Source organism: Garra rufa, chromosome 1 (genome assembly GCF_049309525.1).
Source record: "Garra rufa chromosome 1, GarRuf1.0, whole genome shotgun sequence".
Classification (NCBI taxonomy): domain Eukaryota; kingdom Metazoa; phylum Chordata; class Actinopteri; order Cypriniformes; family Cyprinidae; genus Garra; species Garra rufa.
Window position 1 is genome coordinate 57,494,447 of NC_133361.1, and position 22,058 is coordinate 57,516,504.

At 39.2% G+C, this 22,058-nt stretch overlaps 1 protein-coding gene across 1 annotated transcript in view; it reads right to left on the bottom strand.

The window, feature by feature from the left end:
* LOC141337410 (ethanolamine-phosphate cytidylyltransferase-like) overlaps positions 1–22,058 on the bottom strand; it is a 74,723-nt gene that overhangs the window by 37,558 nt on the left and 15,107 nt on the right. The window contains exons 2-10 of the mRNA XM_073843231.1: positions 14,786–14,874; positions 11,202–11,363; positions 8,088–8,154; positions 7,926–8,010; positions 7,366–7,407; positions 6,093–6,231; positions 1,113–1,195; positions 861–938; positions 686–751 (exon numbers count right to left, since the gene is read on the bottom strand). Of these exons, the coding sequence (XP_073699332.1) occupies positions 686–751; positions 861–938; positions 1,113–1,195; positions 6,093–6,231; positions 7,366–7,407; positions 7,926–8,010; positions 8,088–8,154; positions 11,202–11,363; positions 14,786–14,874 (811 nt within the window). The remainder of the gene's footprint in view (positions 1–685; positions 752–860; positions 939–1,112; positions 1,196–6,092; positions 6,232–7,365; positions 7,408–7,925; positions 8,011–8,087; positions 8,155–11,201; positions 11,364–14,785; positions 14,875–22,058) is intronic.

A 22,058-nucleotide genomic window follows, 5' to 3' on the forward strand; every position in this document is an offset into this window, starting at 1 on the left:
GTGTAAAAAAACTTGGTTTGAGTCAAAAATCATGGGTCCTCCAGCAAGACAAAGACCCAAAGCACATCCAAAAGCACGCAGGAATGGTTGAAAAGGAAAAAATTTACTATTTTAAAATGTCGAGCAATGAGTCCTGATCTCAATCCCATTGAAAATCTTTGGGGTGAGCTGAAATCTGCTATTGGGAGCTTGAACAAACTGCAAAGCAAAAAGTGGGAGAAAATAACAGCAGAGAAATGCAAGAAGCTTATAGATGCTACAAGAAACGTTTGGAGACTGTCATTGCTGTGAAAGGGTGTGCAACCAAACATTGGGTGCATTTATGGCTGCCTAATGCCGTTTTTTCCTGTTTCTTCTTTAAAATTACTTCATGCAAGTTGAAAAACAATGTTCTGTTTAATTACTTTGGATCTCTAATTAAAAAATCATGATAATATATTTTTGGTACAATTAATTTATTCCTGAGGATATTGTACAGGTTTTAAATTAAGGGGTGCCAATAATGGTGAGCAGGACTTTATGTACCTTTAAAATCACGATGCAAAAATGCGTGTGTGAAGTGAATTAGTGTAAACTGTATGAAATGAGCTGCATGATCAAAAAAACCTTTATTTTTACCCAACTCTGTTAAGCAGGTCTAACAAAATGTCAAGAATCAAATTCAATACAGTGAAAGAGTGTTTACCTTAAAATGGTCTAGTAAGTCTTTTGTGACGGCATATGGTGCTCCTATAACAACCTCAGAGACATACTGGGAGATTTGAAAACAAAATGAAGAAATTCATTCATATCAAACTATTTATATAACCATATAAAGACATAAATGGGCATTAACTGCAATGCAAAAGATTAATTCTCACTCGACAGGCCAGCACACTCAGTGTCCTCTCATGGATGTTCATGATTGGATAGTTTTTCCCCTTGTAACGATTCACCTCCTAAAGTAATGATAAAAATAATTTAAAAAAACTCCTTCTTCTCTCACATCTGTTATGTTCTTATGAAAGACAATGAGCATAAAGCTTCATTAAGAAAATGTTAATATATTTAAATTAATAATTAAATATTAAAAATTTAAATATATTTCTAAGATTTTCCTTTATTCATCTTACCTGATCAAAGTGCAAGCCCACAATAACATATGGCTTCTCTGAAAGCTGGGACACAGCATCCAGGAAATCCACATGGCCAATGTCTGATTTGCAACAGGTTAAAGTGGAGAGCATTAATATTGTCTTACTCGCTTTCTTAGAAAAAGCAAAGTGGGTCTCAAGGGCAAAACAATACAGTATCTACATTCACAAATCAAGTAAGAAAAACTACAGCACTGGTAAAACTACCCATAGTGATCAAAAAAATCTAGGGCCTTATTTGTATTATACACAGAGAGAACAGGGATTTAAACATTCTTAAACAAATTGAACATTTTAAACAAAACATCCGAAGAGAGTTTTGGAGTGTGTATGTAGCCACTGAGCAGTATGACAAACTTTTATTCATATTATGAAGGTATTATATACAGAAAGCAAGAATTCTGCACCCTTGCGAAAACTAAATTATTAATTAATTATTTTAAAAATATATGTGACCCTGGACCACAAAATTATCTTAAATGAATAATTTATCCTAAAATATAAATACTATCATTTTGAATTTGTTATTTACTGACAATCTTCACCTCCACCAGATTTTTTTAAAATCTATTTTGGGAATGCTTTCAACTAGGGCTGGGTAAAAAATATCTATTCTCCGATTTTAATCGATCTTCAGTTTAACGCAACGATATCGATTCGGAAATCCCCGAATCGATTCTTAATGCACGTGCTTCACGTAAGAGGATATGAATATTCACCTCTCGTCCTGAAGGTGTCACTAGTGTTCCTGCTGAGAGAGTTTTCTCAACTGCTGGTGATCTAATCACAGCGCAAAGGGGCTGCCTTAGATCAGATCAGAACATGTTGATCAGCTGCTTTTTTTGCAGAAAAATCTGGTGATCAAAAATTATTAGGCTGTAGTTAAGAACTGTTAGTTTTATGGACATTTAGAATGTTTTGTATATGCAGACAAGGGCTTTATGATGGGCCAGTTTTGAACGTTTTGAATTTAGAAAAATGTTTTATTTCTTAAACATGTTTGAAGTTCTTAATAGATTTCACTGTTGCACATTTACAGTCTTTTTATTTTTTTTACAGTAATGTGCATTTTGCAGTTTGTTTACATGGTGTACAATGGATGCACATATTTATGACTTCTTGTTACAGTGTTCATTTAAAATAAAAGTTGTTTAAAACAACTGTGTGCACCCTATTATTAATGTAGATGTTACATGTCACCTGATGTTTTATGCCTGTTGCCTTTGTTTTGCACTGTTTGTCATTTGGTTTCTCCCTTCTGGTTTTCCCCGGTCTCTGTGTTGATTTGGTTTAGCCCTATGATTAGTCTTCGTTAGTGTTATCTGTATCACCTGTGTTTCTTGATTAGTTCCCCTTTAATAGTCTGTCTTTGAGTTTAGTCCTTTGTCGGTCATTTGTGAAGTTTACCTGTGTGTGTGGATGTCTCCTGTTCAGTACAAGAAGTAATTAAAAGAATATATTATTCATGTCTGTCTCCCGCCTCGTCGAACCAGCACTGTCACGTAACAGAATGACCGACCAAAACTGCAGTGCTGAGGAACGCCTATGGAGCTTGAGGCAGAGCGGTCGGGAGTTGGAGCGGTATGTGGAGGATTTTCTTGAGCTTTATCATCGGGTGAGCTGGCCCGACGCCTCCATTGGTATTGTGTTTCTGTTGGGGTTGGACGAGGATACAATTCGTTGTGATCTCTCTGTCCATGATTTCCCGTTTGTCAAGTTAGTTAATATTATTATCTATTTAAATGGCTCCAGTTTCGAAGTAGAGCAAATTGAGAATGATGGCCCGATCCGAAGTCCAACCCCCTCAGAAACACAATACCACGCACCGGCTCACCCAACGCCAAGTGCCTCTACATACCGGTCCAACAGTTCAGACCGCCTGCCTTGCCCTAAACATCCGGCAATCCTCCAGAGCTCCTTAGGCTTCCTCAGCCTAACACCGCTGACCACCGCACCTGATCTCCCAAGCGAAGAGACCGCTAACCCGGATCCCTCAGTCCGGATGGCCAGCGCTCCTGAATTCCCGGCCGAGATGGCCCAAATTCCTGATTTCCCGGTCGAAATGGCTACAGCTCCCGATCTCCCGGCCAAGACGGTCGATGCTTCGGAGTGCCCGGCCAAAGAGGACGTTATAGACATTATGGATATGCCTCTGCCTATGGAGTTCACGGCCCCAATCCTCTCACCAGAATCTACACTGGTCCTGTTCTGTCGTCCAGAGTCTCAGCTGGTCCCGTCCAGTCTTCCAGAGCCTCCGCTGGTCCAGTTCAGCCTTCCAGAGCCTCCGCTGGTTACGCCCAGCCTTCCTGAGCCTCAGATGGTCCAGCCCAGCCTTCCAGAGCCTCCGCTGGTCCAGTTCAGCCTTCCAGAGCCTCCGCCGGTTACGCCCAGCCTTCCTGAGCCTCCGCTGGTTACGCCCAACCTTCCTGAGCCACCGCTGGCCCAGTCCAGCCTTCCAGAACCTTCGCTGGTTACGCCCAGCCTTCCTGAGCCTCCGCTGGTTACGTCCAGTCTTCCAGAGCCTCTGCTGGCCCAGTCCAGCCTGCCAGAGTGTCCTCCAGTGACGGATCTTCCAGAGCTCCCGCCAGAGCCGACTCTTCCAGAGCTTCCTCTAGAACCCCCGTATGAACCAGCAAATTTCCCCAAGAAAATTTTGGGGGGGGGCTACAGGCCCTTAGCCAACGTGGTCTGGCCGAAGGTTGAGGCCAAGGCCACGAGGGCTGTCCTGCCATGGCCGCTTGAAATGTCTACGTGGCCATGGTTTCCTGACCCACCATGGCTGCCTGAACTATCTACATGGCCATGGTCTCCTGACCCACCATGGCCACCCGAACTGTTTGTCCGGCCATGGCCTCCTGACCCACCATGGCTGCCGGAACTGTCTACATGGCCATGGTCTCCTGATCCACCATGGCCACCCGAACTGTTTGTCCGGCCATGGCCTCCTGACCCACCATGGCTGCCGGAACTGTCTACATGGCCATGGTCTCCTGATCCACCATGGCCACCCGAACTGTCTGTCCGGCCATGGCCTCCTGACCCACCATGGCCACCCGAACTGTCTGTCCGGCCATGGCCTCCTGACCCACCATGGCCACCTGAACTAACTGTCCGGCCTTGGCCACCTGACCCACCATGGCCACCTGAACTAACTGTCCAGCCTTGGCCACCTGACCCACCATGGCCACCTGAACTAACTGTCCGGCCTTGGCCACCTGAACTAACTGTCCGGCCTTGGCCACCTGACCCCCCTGACCTGCCCTGCATCCCGAACCCGCCCTGGAGGCTCTCCCCGCCTAGACTATCCTGGTTCCGTGTCGGCCTCCAGGGCGCCCGCCCTCCCTCCCCGGTGTTTCCGTCAAGGCGCGAGACGCGCCTACCGGGAGGGGGAGGTAATGTTACATGTCACCTGATGTTTTATGCCTGTTGCCTTTGTTTTGCACTGTTTGTCATTTGGTTTCTCCCTTCTGGTTTTCCCCGGTCTCTGTGTTGATTTGGTTTAGCCCTATGATTAGTCTTCGTTAGTGTTATCTGTATCACCTGTGTTTCTTGATTAGTTCCCCTTTAATAGTCTGTCTTTGAGTTTAGTCCTTTGTCGGTCATTTGTGAAGTTTAGCTGTGTGTGTGGATGTCTCCTGTTCAGTACAAGAAGTAATTAAAAGAATATATTATTCATGTCTGTCTCCCGCCTCGTCGAACCAGCACTGTCACGTAACAGTAGATGTGTATTTCAGTAATAAACTTAAGTAGGAGAGTTCCAGTTACCAGCATTTATATCAAAATATGGATCCCATGTCTGCAAAACTAACATTTTAAATGAAATATTGATAGCTAATCGAATCGAATCGAAATCTAAATCGAATCGAATCGAAACCATAAAAATAAGAATCGAATCGAATTGCCAAATTGGTCACAATACCCAGCCCTACTTTCAACTACATTCTTTTCAAACATTTAATCCCTTCATGCATGAATTATGAAAAACATTATCTAGATTTTTTTTTTTACTTTATGATGCTAAAATTTATTTATATCAGCTCAGTTATTAAAAACAATAATATTACAATATAATAACAATAAAACATATTGTAAGAACAATAACAGTAGTTAAATGTATACTGTAACCACTGTCCTCTGGGATTTTTTTTTTCTGTACTGACACCTTGACCAATGCTGTACCTTTTTTTTTTTGCAGGCAAAATGCAAATTTGTCTCCATATATATGTCTAAAGTTGCCATTTAATGCTATAATAATTATTTTTAAATGTTTATTTATGTTGATATATTTGTTAAATGTCTGTTTTATTACAATATAAGACAATGCATAACATATTTGGAAAAAAATAGAATAGATATACTAGCAGATTACAGAAATCAGACTTTATGCAATCTGACTCCTCTGTTGCATGACGTCCACATATGTGGAAAGTTGGTTTTTGGTGAATAAAAACTACATTTTACTCTAAATTTTAGTTTATAAATTACTAACATATTCATCATACTTTACTGTACACACTGATATATATTTTTTTTTTTATCTCGAATTGACCTCCTTGTATAAAGGTTTTTCACGGATATGCCTATTTAGCACATGGCTATATATCTATGTCAGTCATCTTGGATAAATTATGTCATCAACCAATGAATATTTGGAATGCAAGATAGTAGCCATTGTTACAATATTGTTGTCAGTCTACTGAAACTGCCCTCAAATGGTTTGGAGAATATTACCATAATTAATGAACACTAAATTGAGTTAACTTAACTGTCCACATTTGTAGACACCTTGCATGAAAGGGCTAAATAATATATTTTATTGTTATTATTATTTAGGAGTTAAACAACCCCATTCCTGATTACGGAAAAGAGCACTCTGTATATTCTACAAGATTTGTTCTTTCCAATTTAACAGAATAAAATTTTGGGTGCTGTAATTACTGTCTAAGTATGTAAGGATACGGAATAGGTCAAAAGCTCCAGCCACATAGATGATGGTGTCTCCTGGCTGTGGTTCCTTTCCTGAGGCAAACTGGATGATTTTTTGGGATGTCTGCAGGAACTGTGACACTCCAGTCCAGGGACTGTGGCCCTTAGGGCCCTGTGATGAACAAACATTACAGCAATAAACTACAAAAAAAGTGATGATGTTCTAATTATTGTTAATAGTGCACATTTCTGTATTAATACTTTGTTATACTTAAACACAATTTATGGAGCACGATGAGAGCCCTTTAGTGGTTTTGACAGGCCCATGAACTCCTTTTAAACCAGCAGCCCTTTAAAAAAGCCAATAATTATTTTTCTGATGTCAAGAGCACACAATAATATCTGAACAATGAACTTGTGGCCTTGTTTGACGTCAGGGCCTCAGGCAACCCACGTTCTGGCTCAAGGTCCAATTTCTGTCCTCCTCTCTCTACCCTGTCCTGTCTAATCTACACTGCCCTAACTAATAAAGGCATAAAAGCCCAAAAATATCACTACACATAACTACACCAGACACAAATGGCACAACTAATGAAAATAAAACTCACTATAATCAGACGTTCTGTCTAGACTGAATGTGGTGCGACGCAAGTGCCAAATATCTGACAGTAAACTAATGCCACATTACGTTTATGACATACTGACATAAAAGACAAATAATTTGCTATGGGTATTTTTGTCACGTCCAGTGAAAGTCTTGGGGCATTAAAGAACATTTCTTTCTCCATTTGGAGGCAATGACTGGGAATTACTTAGTCAATGTTAAACTCAGAAACAGAGGTGCCATTCATGGCTCAGTCTCTGATTATGGACTGTGACAACAATAAAGCTTTTTCATGTGCCAACTTGGCAGATGCATGTGAAGGCAATGCTAGCAGAAGGAGGAACAAAAGGGCAAAGCAGAAAAACAAGTAAAAATCCTGGGACCCTTGAGAGGGAGATCTGAGAATGAGTTAGCAAATTTTCATTTCCTTTATATATTGAATTCTGGGCTATCTATTGACACATGTAGTTAAAATATAAAATTGCAAGATACCTGCAAAATCATTATTGCAGGCTTGTCATGCTGACTCAGTTAAGGAAATAATATGTTTTTGTACACAAATGTGTACAGTACTTTAGTACAGGCAGAGTAATTGATTTAAAACCGAAATACCCAAAAATGTTTAGTGTACTTCTAAACATTTCACTTTTTGAAAAAGATTACAAGGCTACAGAAACAACCAAAAGGGAATAAAACACTCACTCTTCCAAAGTTGTCTGTATGTTGCTGATAGTCTGAACTGCCCTGAAGAGGAAAGAAAGATGAATAAATAAAGAAAAGAAAAATAAATGTCCAATTTGACAATGAGTACAGCATTTCTGTGTCATGACAAACCTCCGTATTCTAGGTATTTTTGATACTTGAACAGATTTTTGAACAATAACTTTTCATGATCAGTTTCAATACAATATTAATGAGGGTGTTAACATACATAAGGTGACACTGGTGTAAACATGTGGTAGGGTAAATATGCAATACCATTTTCAAATGCAATACCATTTGCAATGTCAAATTCAAAAATTTTAAAACAATGAAAATGAACAACAGTACGATGATGGTAAATGCTTCCAAAAATCTAGGTGTTATGACCCAAAATGATTCTGTCAGCTGAAGCTAAATGGACATGCCAACCAAATTCAAAGAAACTTTGATGAATTTATGATTATGCACACTATAGTGCTCTGTAAAGCTGTGAATGCAACATGTACATTATTTGAACTTGAATCGACATTTGCAAATGTTGAGTACATTTCGGGCCTCACCATGTTGCTATGATGAGCTTTGGTCATGAGCAGCATGCGGCCGACCAGGTCTGTAGTGGATACACCTTGGGTTCTCTTGCACTCTCTGTAAAGATCCACTTTAAATGAGAACTAGATACTAGACATGCACAAAACATTAGCAGCAGGTGTGAATGGGCTTACCTGTACCTACCCGACTTCTTCACTTCCTCATATGTGTCTTTCCCATCCACAGTAAGAGTGATGTCATCTAAAAAGACAAGACCACAGTTAAGCTGTTTCGAGTCATAATAAAGCTTTCATAAATGAACTACTGTGAAGTTTTCTAAGAACATGTCCTCTGAGAAAATTAATTCATTCATTTTACACTGTTACTTTTTATTGTAGGTTTAACCCTACATAAAGTGCCAAAAGGAGTGGTACCAGCAAGTGGTGTGTTGAATACTGTACAGAAAATAGTGTGAATGAAGGACGACCAAACAAGTTACTGAAAGATATAGTTCGAGAGCAGATTAGTGATAAAGATAGTGATCACGTCCATTTTTTCCTGAATAACACAGCTGAAATACACTAGCAATTCAAATAGTTGTTTACCACTATACTACTGTCATAGTAGTCATCTGTTCTGTTGGCTAAACAATGGTTTATTTACATTTCTTCCATCTCTTTTTGCCAGCCTCCACAAGATCCCCTGCTCATATTTAGTGGTCTCTTGCTCTGCTGGCTCCACTGTGGTCCCTTGTTCTGTCTGCATACTACTACCTGCTATCAACAACGCCAACTTGGACAGTGATATTTGTGGTGTTGCTTGTAGGTGTCAGGAGCCACCTTCAGAAGACTGGGGGTTTTCTCACGTTCCAGTCACTCCCACTCCTTGACTAATACTCATCCACACATGACACCCATCAGGAGGAAGAGAAGGAGAGCTCCTGCCTCATCCTGGTCTCTTAATCCCTCAGTAGTCACAAGTCTGGTGGTCTCATATTTGATGTGCCACATGGTTTCAAGTCCGGTGTTCCCAAACCTGGAGATCCAAAGTTTTACTATCCTGGGGGTCTTATTTCTTGTCCTGGCCATAGAGGACATTCCCATTGTCACAGCCTCTAAGGCTGCTCCCTCGTCTCGGCCACAGAACCTGTTTCTCACTTCTTTGCCTTGGCCACAGAGACCATTTCTTGCTCCATCATCTCTGCCAAGGAAGCTGTTCCTCACTCCATCATGGTGGTCCTCATCTCTGCTGGCTTAGGCATTATAGTCTTTTGTTCTATTGACTCTATCGTGGTAGCTTCCATATAATACATCTTGTTTTGCCAGCCTCAACAGAATTCCCTGCTTAACTTTGTTGGTCACTTCTGCTGTTTTCCCCTGTGGTCCCCTTTTCTTTCTGCATTGCCTTGTTGGTCTCCAGCTCTGTCTGCTCCACCGTGGTAGTGCACTTCTATTATGTCAACTTAAAGGGGTGATGAACTGAGAAACCAAAATTGCCTTGAACTTTTGAGACAATTAAGAGGTCTTTGTACTATAAAAACATCCTGTAAGTTTCAGAACTCAAAACTCTGTTGTTAGTCTTAAAACAGCTTATATTAAAGGCAGTCTGCGAAAACGACAGCTTTTGGAATGTTCCCATGTATGATGTAATATGTAGATTGAGCACTGCCTCCGCAGAAGAAGATCGGCATCACAAGATGGCTCTGAAAACAACAGGACACTCTGCAGTGCCAATTCGCATTGCCTTCCTTCTGATCCCAACATTAGTAAAGAGTGGATGAACTTTATTTTTAATGAACTTCTAGACGTGTCAGTAAGAACTCTGTTCTTTGTTTACTTCCCTTCACTGTGGATTCGTTTACAATTACCCATAGCAATGACGCAACACTTACTCCCTTATCTCAGGGAACCAGGGTTACATTAGTAACCGGAGCGACACAATTTGACGCAGGATATTCTAAAACATTTAAACTAAAAGACGATGATGTGCCACTTATATTGAATGCACCAGTGATGTCGCAACAAAAGTGTGAGAAACTGTTTTCATTACATGACCAGTATTGATTTGTCTCTTCTTACAGATAGTTTGATATGTACTGAGTTATTAATGTGTTTTAAACCTAAATCACAGCGGCGTCCATCTATGAGGAACGAATGTATGTACGCTGTTAGCCAATTATAGCAGTGCGCGTCTACAATCCGACACGCCTATTCAAACAGAGCGTTCTTCTGAGGGGTGCTAAAACAGGACAGAAAATAGCATATTACTTCTAAATTATGATGTTTTTTGCTGTAAAAAATATTGATAACATTATAAGCGGCCCTTAGAAAACAGTACAAAATAAAAAACAAATGCAGTTCATGACCCATTTAAAAATGGTGCCTCCATCACTCCCTACCAGCACTACCTGCTCTAGACACACAAACTTGACCAGTGATATTTGTGGTGTTGCTTGTAGCATCAGGAGACAGTTTTGGAAAAGTAGAGGTACTGTCATGTGCCAGTCACTTCCACTCCTGGACAAACTATCATCCACACTAGACAAATACCAAAGACTTTAGAAATACCAAGACAGTGCAGTCACATTACTATGAATGGGTGAAATAGCAACGCATAATATAACAGAATAAGTCCCACCTGTCCCAGCCCTGAGGAATTCACTTAGGGCTGCACATGTGCATTGACTGAAATATACAGCTTGAAATATATGCTTTTTAATGCTATTTGAGCATGAGAAACAACATTATTTCTGTGGCAGCTCATGTCAGATTTTGTTGCTATGAAATGTTATTTAACTGTGAGTGTAGCAAGTTGTTTTTGGAAATTTCAGGATTTCACCCTTCAATATGGCCGCTAAGGGAACAGACCTTCATTGATGTGTTGATTGTATTCTTTGTGTGTTCCTCCTCAGTAACCTGACTAACCTGCAAAGACTTTACTGTCACCCCCAAGTGAAGTAATCTTTGAGTTTTTGAGCTGTCATTTACCTGTTTATCTTGTTCTACAAATAAACTTTGAGCATTTAGGTTCATTTTTAACTGTTCCTGACAGAAAGGACCTTCCCCAAACTGCTGAAAAAATTTCAAGCGCACAATTCTGAAGAATTACATTATGTAAGTGTAACAATGAGATTTTTCCTTAAAGAAATTAATGTAACAACTAAACTTGTTAAATAAAAAAGGGATGTCAACAAACTTTTAAGCATATAATCTACCAAGAACAAAGCATTAAACACAAACACTTTTCTGTATTTACTTCTATATCAATGTTTTAGCACATAGGAATGCTTATTATGTTTAGGTTCTGACCTCCATGTACACAGAAATCACAGCAATATTTGTCCAGAGTCTCAAGCGTGGTAACGTATGGAGCTCCTTCCACGATTTCATCCACCCACTTGATTGCTCGCACCATCTTATATCTCTCAGCTTGAGTGAATACTGGGGGACCTTTGTGCTTAGAGATCTCCTCTGCATGAAAAGAGAAACATTAGAATCAGTTAGCTTAATTTCCATCTTCTGTTATTTGTTTCACTATGAAATGTTTCTGATTTTAACAGCTAGCCAGCATGGTTTCCTGGTTCAACATCTATTTAAAAAAAAAAAAATGCAGTCTTGCACATGCAGCCTTTAGTCTAAAATTATATGTCTACAATCTTCATCTGCAGTGGTGGTATTCAACTTGCCATTATCATGTACAGACTGTGAATTCAGTTTGTTTAGCTTAGATTTTTTCTTTTGGCCATTTATTTATCTTCTGCCCAGTTTGTGTTGTGGTTACCCGTTTCCTCCCAGATCCCACTGGTTTTGGACTGCTCTCTTGTTGATCACTTTTTGATTTCCTTGTTGGTACTGTTTGCCCCTCATTTGAATTCCTTGTTGGTGCTGTCTGCCCCTCGTTTGAAATGAAAAAGGTGCATGACCTTTATCTAAACCTCTTTAAATCTCTAAAAAGAACAATGGCAACAAATATTAAAATCTCTTAATTGCCTTTGAATGTTCAGATGTGTTGCCCGAGTCACTATAGCACTGAAATATATGCTAGCTCTAAAATACATCAACTAAAACTTGCTATATAGTAAAGCACTAAGGCATTATTGAAATAACAGTACAACAGTACAACTATATTTAAAGCTACTCTGAAACAAATCATATTTTGGAAAGTGCAAAATCAGTGCATTTGACCTGTGCTGCATGTCTTTGGATTGTTGGGGAAACCAGAGCATCCAATGGAAACCATAGCCAACTTAGGAAAAATGTGCACACAGAAAGGCCTCCTGGCACTCAAACCAGAGACCTTGCTAGAAGCCAACAGTGCTACACATGTCAGATCTGATAGCCTCATCCGATAGCTCAGAGATGGGCAGCAATCTGATATGTAGTGTGGTTGCGCTTTGAGTGACCCATGTTAGAGTTCTTTGGCCGGATTCACAAAACATTCTTAAGAAGAAATTTCTTCCTAACTGCCATTTTCGTGTTATTTTCTAAGTTAAGAAAAAAGTTAAGAATAATTTGTAGTCCCAAAAATTCTTTTTAAAAACAATCTTAAGAAAAAATATACGAATATTCTTAAGACAAAACTTAAGAAGAATTCAAATTCTTAAAAAGAGTCTTATTAAAAACCATTGTAAATAACTTCTTAAAGTTAGGAAAGCCACAGACTTGTCTTAAATCCCATCGAATAAGAATTATTTAATGCATTTATTTGGTTATTTCAAATTGATTATTATATTTAAGCATTACAACAGTACTAGTTTCATATAATACACATTACGGCTATTAATAGGGATGTGCACGAGTTCTCTGAAGTGACATTGATTACTGATAATGTAAACAATGATCAGTCATGATTAAACTATGTGTGACCCTACTTTTTGCTGACGTCAAAACTCAGTAGCAACTCTACAAAACGAGTCAGACAGGGAGTTTTAATTGAACATTATTTGTTTTATTTAGCCTATAAATACAACATAATCTTAGGCAGTATTTAGCGCATATGAATGTGCAGGGCGCGTTTTCTGTAGCAGCTCGGACACACATACGTTAATTCAGATGAAGGCGCATAAACACAGCTAGGATCTTTAAAATTAACTGTTCAAAAACACAACACATTTAAAACATGAAGCCGAGTGCCAGTCAAGGTCATGACGAAAATATTGTGCGTGCTTATTATGATTATTAGGAAATCTGCAGAAACCACAAAAAGACTTGAAGTTAATCTGTGCGTCTTCAGCCATGTATTCACTCAGATAAAGATGTTTCATTTTCTTCTTAAGAAAAAAATTAAGATGTTCATATTTGAGAACTTCTTACAAACTTTTTTGAGAATTGCACTTTAAAATTTTTTTTACGAACTTTATGTAATTTATTTAGAGGGATTTTGGCCACTTTCCCAGCCTGGCCAACCTGGGAGACCAGCTAAAACCAGCTACTTCCAGCTTAAACCAGCTAATACCAGCCAACCAGCCCGGGTTTTAGCTGTTTTTTTCAGCAGACCATGATGCTACCACCACCATGAGTACTGACAAGCTGACCTTCTACTTCTGCAACCTTTAAAACAATGCAGACAGAACTCATGCATCTGTTTTTTGAAGCCAGGTTCTGCACCTGACACACAGAACGAGTGTGTGTAACACTGTAGTATAACTCAGTTTCAGGGTGCTACTGAACCTCTAATAGCCTTGGCCATCTTTGCGGAGAGCAACAATTCTAATTCTCAAATCCTCAGAGAGTTCTTCGCCATGAGATACTATGTTAAACATCCAGTGGTCAGGATGAGAGAATTGTACTTAAAGCACCAAATTTTAACTGCTCTAATACAAGATACACAACTTTGTATGGTCCTGTCAAGCAGACAAAAATATAAAAATGATGAATAGGACATGTGGCTTTGCATGGTTAAACAACATACTGCTGTTATCACTTAGGGTGTACTCACTTTTGTTGCCAGCTATATTTATTATGGCTGCATGATGAGTTATTTTCAGAGGACAGTAAATCTATGCTGCTATACAAACTGCACATTAACTACTCTAAAATATATCCAAGTTTAATTTCTATAGTATTGTCCCTTGAGAGGATATACTAAAATGGTTGCTGAAATGTGAGGAGTGTACTCACTTTTGTGAGATACTGTATATCAAAATATGGAAATTCAAAATCATATTTCAATCATGCCACATTCCACATTCATTCCACATCTCATGTGCTCTCACCTGTGCAAGCTAAACTTCACTGATTAAAAAGCCTGTTATTCAGACATTATAAATGGGAAATCTATGCAACTCCCACATTCTTGGCACACATTTTTTAAGCACAAAAGAAAACATGTAAATAATCATACGTAAAGTTTAATCCTACTCCCCCAATTTGTTTATTCAGTTTGTCAATGTGTTACACTGCCATGACACTAAGATCAATAAAATCAATAAACAACACTGTCTGGCACAGTTTATGTGTGTGTGTGTGTGTGTGTGTGTGTGTGTGTGTGTGTGTGTGTGTGTGTGTGTGTGTGTGTGTGTGTGTGTGTGTGTGTGTGTGTGTGTGTGTGTGTGTGTACCTGGTATTCATCACGTTGTGGGGACCAAATGTCCCCACAAGGATAGTAATACCAGTAGATTTTGACCTTGTGGGGACATTTCTCAGGTCCCCATGAGGAAACAGGCTTATAAATCATGCACAATGATTTTTTTTTGAGGAAGTAAAAGTGTGCACAATCTCCTGTGAGGGCTAGGTTTAGGTGTAGGGTAGGTTTATGGCGATAGAAAGTACGGTTTGTACAGTATAAAAACCATTACGCCTATGGAATGTCCACATAAAACATGTAAACCCAACATGTGTGTGTGTGTGTGTGTGTGTGTGTGTGTGTGTGTGTGTGTGTGTGTTATCCTCACCGTCAGTATGCACTCCTACAATGAGATAGTCCCCCATGGCCTTGGCTTGACGAAGTTGGTTGGAATGACCATAATGGACCATGTCATAACTAAGAAGGGAGTAAGGTAGATGAAGACAATTGTGAAAATAAGAAAAAAAACAAGTGAAAGCAAACAATCAAAGCAAGTTTTATCTACTAACAAATTAACACAAATTTATACTACAATTTAAATTCAAGTTGCCGAGTTGAGATGTTGGACAGGGCACAACATATGAAACATTTTTGGTATAAATACTGCCTCAATTTTCTAAGGTTAATTTTAGCTAGTATTTTATGTATATACTAGGGCTGTCAAAAATAACGCGTTAACGGCGTTAATTATTTTGTTGTTGTTAATTGCGTCAAATTTGTTAACGCATTTCACGCATGCTGTAGTGCCTGGAGCCCATCAGACATGAAATAACTAGTTCTATTCCTTAAATGACTTCTCCCCCATGATTAACACCTATGTGCTATGAGCCAGACCTCTGTTCACTATCCAGCTCATCCCCCCACCATCAAGATAAGACTCCTACAGGAATGCAGGGAAAGATAGACTTTCCTTATTCAGACATGCAGTCCCACATACAGTTATATAGAAATGTACACGTATCAATGTGTTACCTTTTCTTATATTGTTGTTTCTGTTCTGTATGTCGGCCTCAAACATTAATCCGCAATAGGTGAATTATTGTGCATGCTAAGACTCACGTTTAGAATCACTCAGTCAACCGAGAAGATTCATAGATCATGTTTGGTGTCTATGAGCAGCATTTATTATTCCCTAAATGTTAATGTTTGTGGCATCTTAATAACTCCTTGCTTTATATGTATTATTGAACTTTTGAAAGTTTTGTGGCCAAACAACCAATCAGCTTCCACATGCGAAACAACATTTTGAGAGACAAAGACTTTCAATCTTCCCTCCAAAACTCAGATCAACCGGATTGGACAAGGTCCAACTGTGGGCGTGAACAACCTACAGGTTTATAAACCTTCCCTCATCTCTCTCTCTCGCTCTTGCCTTCGGGACACAAAGACACGTCACCCGCACCTCCCCCCAGATCCATGGGGGGGGGGGGTCTCACCTAGCAATGGAGATGATGAGGCCTGCAAGGACTTTCTGAACTGAATACATACGGAACCAATGCACAACAACAACAAGCTTGCAAGTATCCGTCCTTTCTACAAACGTAGATAGCTGCGTATTAGGCGTTTTATAAAAGAAACGATTTCAGGTTGTTCAGAACTGTTTGCATTCCTGTCCCTTGCAAACTCACTTTCTGTCTCTCTCTCTTACTCTCTCTCTCTCTCTCTCTCTCTCTCTCTCTCTCTCTGAGAGGTGCATGCTGGGAGTATGGATGCGTGAGAGTGGAGTGTGTTGGTGAATGCTGGGGTAAAAACTTTGTTTTTCTTGGCCTTTCTTTAACTTTCGTTTCCCCTTTTTTGGCCGATAGTTCCTTGGATTAGAGAGGAGTCGTGTAATCTGACCGCGCATAGCGCGGCTCTCCATTTCGTTAGCTGGCATGGCCAATATGACCGACACGGGTCAAGGCATGTCACACCTGACGCGGCGTAATGGGTGCAGGTGTGCGCCAGAACTTGGTGTTAGCGTAGAAGAGGTACTTGTTGTAGTCGGAGAACAAATTGGATTCGATAACATTATATCAGCTTCACGAATGAATAAGGCGATTGTTGTTTTTTTGAAAACGGAGCAGTTAGTCAATCAGTTAACAGAGAGTGGTTTATGGGTGAGAGAAACATTTGTGCCCGTGACTCCGCTAGCGGCACCTGCAACAAAAATAACAATATCTAATGTTCCGCCTTTTGTTTCAAATGATGCTATCGTTAAAGAACTGACGAGATATGGGAAAATTGCAAGTCCGATCAGAATGATCCCGTTGGGATGCAAAAATACTGCTCTTAAACATGTACTTTCGTTTCGTAGACAAGTGTTTATGTTTTTGAGCTCACCTGAACGTACGTTAGAAATTTCTTTCCGTGTTAATCACGGAGAGAATTCTTATATGGTATATGCGAGCACGGATAATCTTAAATGCTTTGAATGCGGTGAATTAGGACACAAACGGTTCTCTTGTCCGCATAAAGATGCGAATAATGACCAACAACAGGTGGTTGCTGATATAACTCAAAACGGATCTAATTTTAATAGTAAGAGAATGGAGGTCACAGTGATGCCGAATGGTGAAGGAGGAGAGGAACAGGCTGAAACGTCATCAAAAGAAGTAGATGCGTCAAATAAGGTGAGTGGAAGCGATGGAATTGTAAACAGTAATGAACAAGCTGGATGTAGTTCTGCTTTTGATGTACATCCTAGTGTCATCTACGACAAAAGTAAGAATATGAATGATACTGAGGAAGGGGACCAAACTAGGATACAGGTTGTTGACGAAGGGTCAGGAGATGAGTTTGATGGCATGTCGCAATGTACTGAAGATAGCGTGAGAGATGAAGAACAGTGGTCTGAAGAATATGAGTTGGCTAAGATTAACAAAGGAGATCTGTACACTGTGGAGCAAATCAATGCCTTTCTGGATGAAACAAAGGGGAAAAGTGTTGAGGTGAGTGATTTCTTTCCTGACTTAGAAAAGTTTGAGGCCTCAGTGATGTGGGCAAGGAAAGTAAGTACTGATAAAGAGCTGTCACAACAGAATCGTTATAGATTGAAGAAACATGTTACTGTCATACGAAAAAGGAAAGGGAGGGGGAGGCCGAAAAGGGGGAAAAACTTCTAGTCACTATGGGTAAGGATATTTCTTTCCTGTTTTTTTTTCCTTCTTATCTTTCCTTTCCCTATGGAGATTTTTCGGGTGGGGTCTCTTAATGTAAATGGAATGAGGGAAAGAAGGAAAGCTGAGACAATTTTAGAATTTATCAAACTGAAGCGTTTAGATGTGATTTTTTTGCAAGAGATCCATAGTGATTTTAATAATGAGACTGATTGGAATTTATGGTGGAGAAGTGATAAAGTTTTAAGTCATGGATCTAATCTGAGTGCAGGGGTTGGCATTCTTTTTTCACCATTAATTAAGGCAAAGTGTCTATTTAAGAAAGAAATTGAGCCAGGGAGACTACTAGCTGTAAGAGTAGAAATTAATGATCTTTGCTTTGTACTTATTAATATATATGCACCTAATGGGGGATCTGATAGAATACATTTATTTAATAAATTACAGTATTTTTTGAAACAACAGAAAGATGAGGACCTTCTAATTATTGGAGGAGATTGGAATTGTACTCTTGATTTCAATGTTGATAGGAATGGAGAGGAACCATGTATTCAGTCTTCACGTCTCCTATCTAGTATTGTTAAAAGATATAATTTATTGGATATGTGGAGAGAAAATAACCCCTTAACAAGGCAATATACTTGGGTGAAGATGAATGCTGATAGAGTCTCGGCAGCACGCTTAGATAGGTTGTATCTATTAAAGAGCATGAGAAACAGAGTTGTGCACACAGCTATTGTCCCCACACCAAGTACTGATCATAAATTAGTGACTGTTGATGTTTTATTAGCACTAAGAAAATATAAAAGTGCTTACTGGCATTTTAATGCTAAGTTATTGCAAGAGAAGATGTTTTGTGAGAGTTTTAAATATCTCTGGGAAACATGGAGAAATGAAAAGAGTAGATATGATAATATTATTTTATGGTGGGAAGTTGGTAAAGCTCATATAAAGGAATTTTGTCAGCAATATACAGCGTATTCAGCTACAGGTTTGAAACAGACTCTTGACGGGCTTGAGAAAGAAATTCTTGTGACTGAAAATAATATGATGGAAAATGATGTTGTTAATGCACAAGAATGGATGGAAAAAAAACAAAGATTGAGTTTTATTTTAAATGAAAGGGTTAAAAGTGCTCTGGTGAAAAATCGATTTTCAACGCTGAGAGATATGGATGGTCCAACCTCTTATTTTTTTAACTTGGAATATAAAACAAAACAGGAAAAACAAATGTCAAGTTTGAAAAATTGTGACGGATTTGTTACGGCTGACCCTGTGGAAATGCGTAGAATAGCTGTGGACTTTTATTCTCGACTCTTTGCGGCTGAGAAAACGGAGGATCAGAGTCAGAACGAACTGTTAAAGAATCTTCCCTGCTTAACCTCTGAACAAAAAGAAAATCTAGACTCTGGACTTTCATTTGAAGAAGTAAGTGCTGCAGTGATGGGACTTTCTTCAGGGCGTACTCCTGGGATAGATGGACTTCCTGGTGATTTTTATAAGCACTTTTGGAATATAATTGGGGCTGATCTGTTTGAGGTACTTCAAAAATGTCTAAGTGAGGGTAGTTTACCCAAGAGTTGTCAACGAGCAATTTTAACTTTGCTACCAAAGAAAGGAGATCTCACTTTATTGAAGAATTGGAGACCAGTTGCGTTGTTGTGTTCAGAATATAAAATTTTATCAAAATGTCTTTCTACAAGATTGAACAAAGTGTTAAGTAGTATTATATATAAAGATCAATCATACTGTATAAAAGGCAGATATATTACTGATAATCTTTATTTGATGCGGGATGTTATTGATTTAGCCCTGTATGATAAGATTAACATAGGAATTTTGTCTTTAGATCAAGAGAAAGCTTTTGACAGAATTGATCACAAATATCTTTTTAATGTCATGAAGGCTTTTGGATTTGGTAATAATCTTATTTCAATGGTAAAGTTACTCTATAAAGACGCAACATGTATGATTAAAATGGCAGGTGGCCTTAGTGTCCTAGTTAAAGTTCAGAGGGGTATAAGACAGGGTTGTCCAATATCAGGGCAACTTTATACTCTAGCTATTGAACCCCTTCTATGTAAATTAAGGATGGAGTTAATGGGATTGCAGATCGCTCCAAATTTAAATATAAATGTTAAAGTTTCAGCATATGCTGATGACATTACAGTCATTATAAGACATGATAAAGATGTTCAAGTGCTGAAAAGAGTTTTGGAGTGTTACAATAAGGCATCATCTGGCAAGGTTAACTGGGAAAAAAGTGATGCTCTGTGGTGTGGTGTAGAACATAAGAGACCTTTACTTCCAGGCAAACTGCAGTGGGGAAGATCTGGGTTAAAATATTTAGGGGTCTATATAGGAAAGGAGGAGTATAGAAGACAGAACTGGGAGGGCCTTGTGGAGAAAGTGTGTGCTCGGTTGTCTCGCTGGCACTGGCTGCTGCCCCAGCTGTCCTACAGGGGAAGGGTACTTGTTTGCAACAACCTTGTTGCTTCTGCTTTGTGGCATAAAATGACTGTTTTAGAACCTCCTGATGAATTGGTGAAAGATATTCAAAAGCATTTAATAAATTTTTTTTGGTCTGGCCAACGTTGGCTTAAAGCCCAAGTATTATTTTTACCCAGACAAGAAGGAGGACAAGGTCTGGTAGACATTAAAAGCAGGCTGATGGCATTTAGACTCCAGACAGTTAAAAGATTCCTTTATGGACATGACACAAGCTGGTCTGAAATAGCTTGTGCCCTATTGCAAAAAGCGGGCAAGATGGGGCTAGACCGACACCTTTTTCTTATGGATACCCAAAATCTTGATATGTCTGGTTTGACACCTTTTTATTATTCCGTGATGAAAGCTTGGAGAATTTTTCATGTTTCAAGGGAGATAAGTGGAGCTGAAGGACTTTGGGCTAAAGAAGAACCACTGTTGTATAACCCTGTGATGAGCATGGAAATGCTACAATCACAATGGGTGAGGGATGCTTTAAGAAATGCAGGGATTTTCAGAATTGGAGACCTAGTCACGGCAGAAGGATGGATGTCAGCTGAGAGACTGGCGACTAAAATGGGTGCCAGGTCTATTCGACTGGTACAAAGGTTACTGAAGAGTATTGTTGATTTTTTACCAGCGGACTATATATCACTTCTGAATCGAATGGAAGATGAGAAAGAACTTTCTTTCCCAAGGTTTGAAGTTGCAATTGCTGTGGACAAGTTTCAAGAACAAGAGGGGAGCTTGCTTACTTTTAGGACTCCTCAACTTGGACTTTTCAATAACACTGGGAAACGAGCAATATATACTGCGTGTACAAAGGCTGTACATCAGCATTCTTTGGAAGGACTTAAGGAGTCGAAGTGGCAGGATTTTTTTGGACTGAACTCTTCCCCTAAAGGTAGCTGGAGGACCTTGTACAAGCCTCCAATTGAAAAAAGGTCTGGTGACCTTCAGTGGAGGATTGTGCATGGCATAATAGCTACAAACAGACACAGAGCACACATTGATCCACAGGTAGGGGAGGGGTGTCCCTTCTGTGGAGTAACAGAGACGATTTTTCATTTATTTTGTCAATGCACGAGGCTACAACAATTGTTTGCTCAAATTGAAGAATGGTGTCAAAATTTGGGAGAGGTTTTTTCTATGATGTTGTTTATTTTTGGACCCAAATACAGTTGGAATAGGAGACAAATTCATGTTTTAATCAATTTTTTATTTGGGCAAGCCAAAATGGCAATATGGCTGTCACGTAAAAGTAAACTTAGTGGTGTGGGGTCAACTGATGCTGTGATAATTTTAAAAGGTTTAATAACATCAAGATTGCAAATTGAATATGGTTTTTATAGTTTGGTGGAAGATTTGGAAACTTTTAGTAACCTTTGGGGAGTAAATCAGTGTATTTGTGGGATTGATGATGATGGATCTCTTAGGATATGTATTTGAAGTATGTATTTTGTATTTTTTTTTTGTATTTTTATCTTTTTTCTCTCTTTTTGGTGTACTTATGGTGTTGATTGATGTATAATGGTTTTGTATTTTGGTGATTAAAATGGCTTGTAAAGGTCTCTCTCTCTCTCTCTCTCTCTCTCTCTCTCTCTCTCTTACTCTCTCTCTCTCACGCGTTCTCTGTCTATTTGTGTTTTATGTACGTTTGTCTATGTGCGATCGTTTGTAAGTAGAATAGTTTAATAAACAACCATATATTCACATATAATGATTCTCTGTGCTGAATGCTTACATTACAAAGTCTCTTAAACTGTTTCGATCTCATATTGCTACCTTAAGCCCTATTCTGTTCAATTGTTTTAACTCCGTTCTGGTTAGTAAAAATGCGTTGCCGTGACGACGGGCCAACGTCAGAGTAATGGGTATCACTGAACAATTTGCTGGACAAAGAAACCAGTCGATATCGTTATTACTGTTACTGATCAGAAACTGGAAATCGCGTATATTTAATGACGATTATTATACACGATTTCCTGTGAGTTAAACTACTTTCCCTGACTGAAA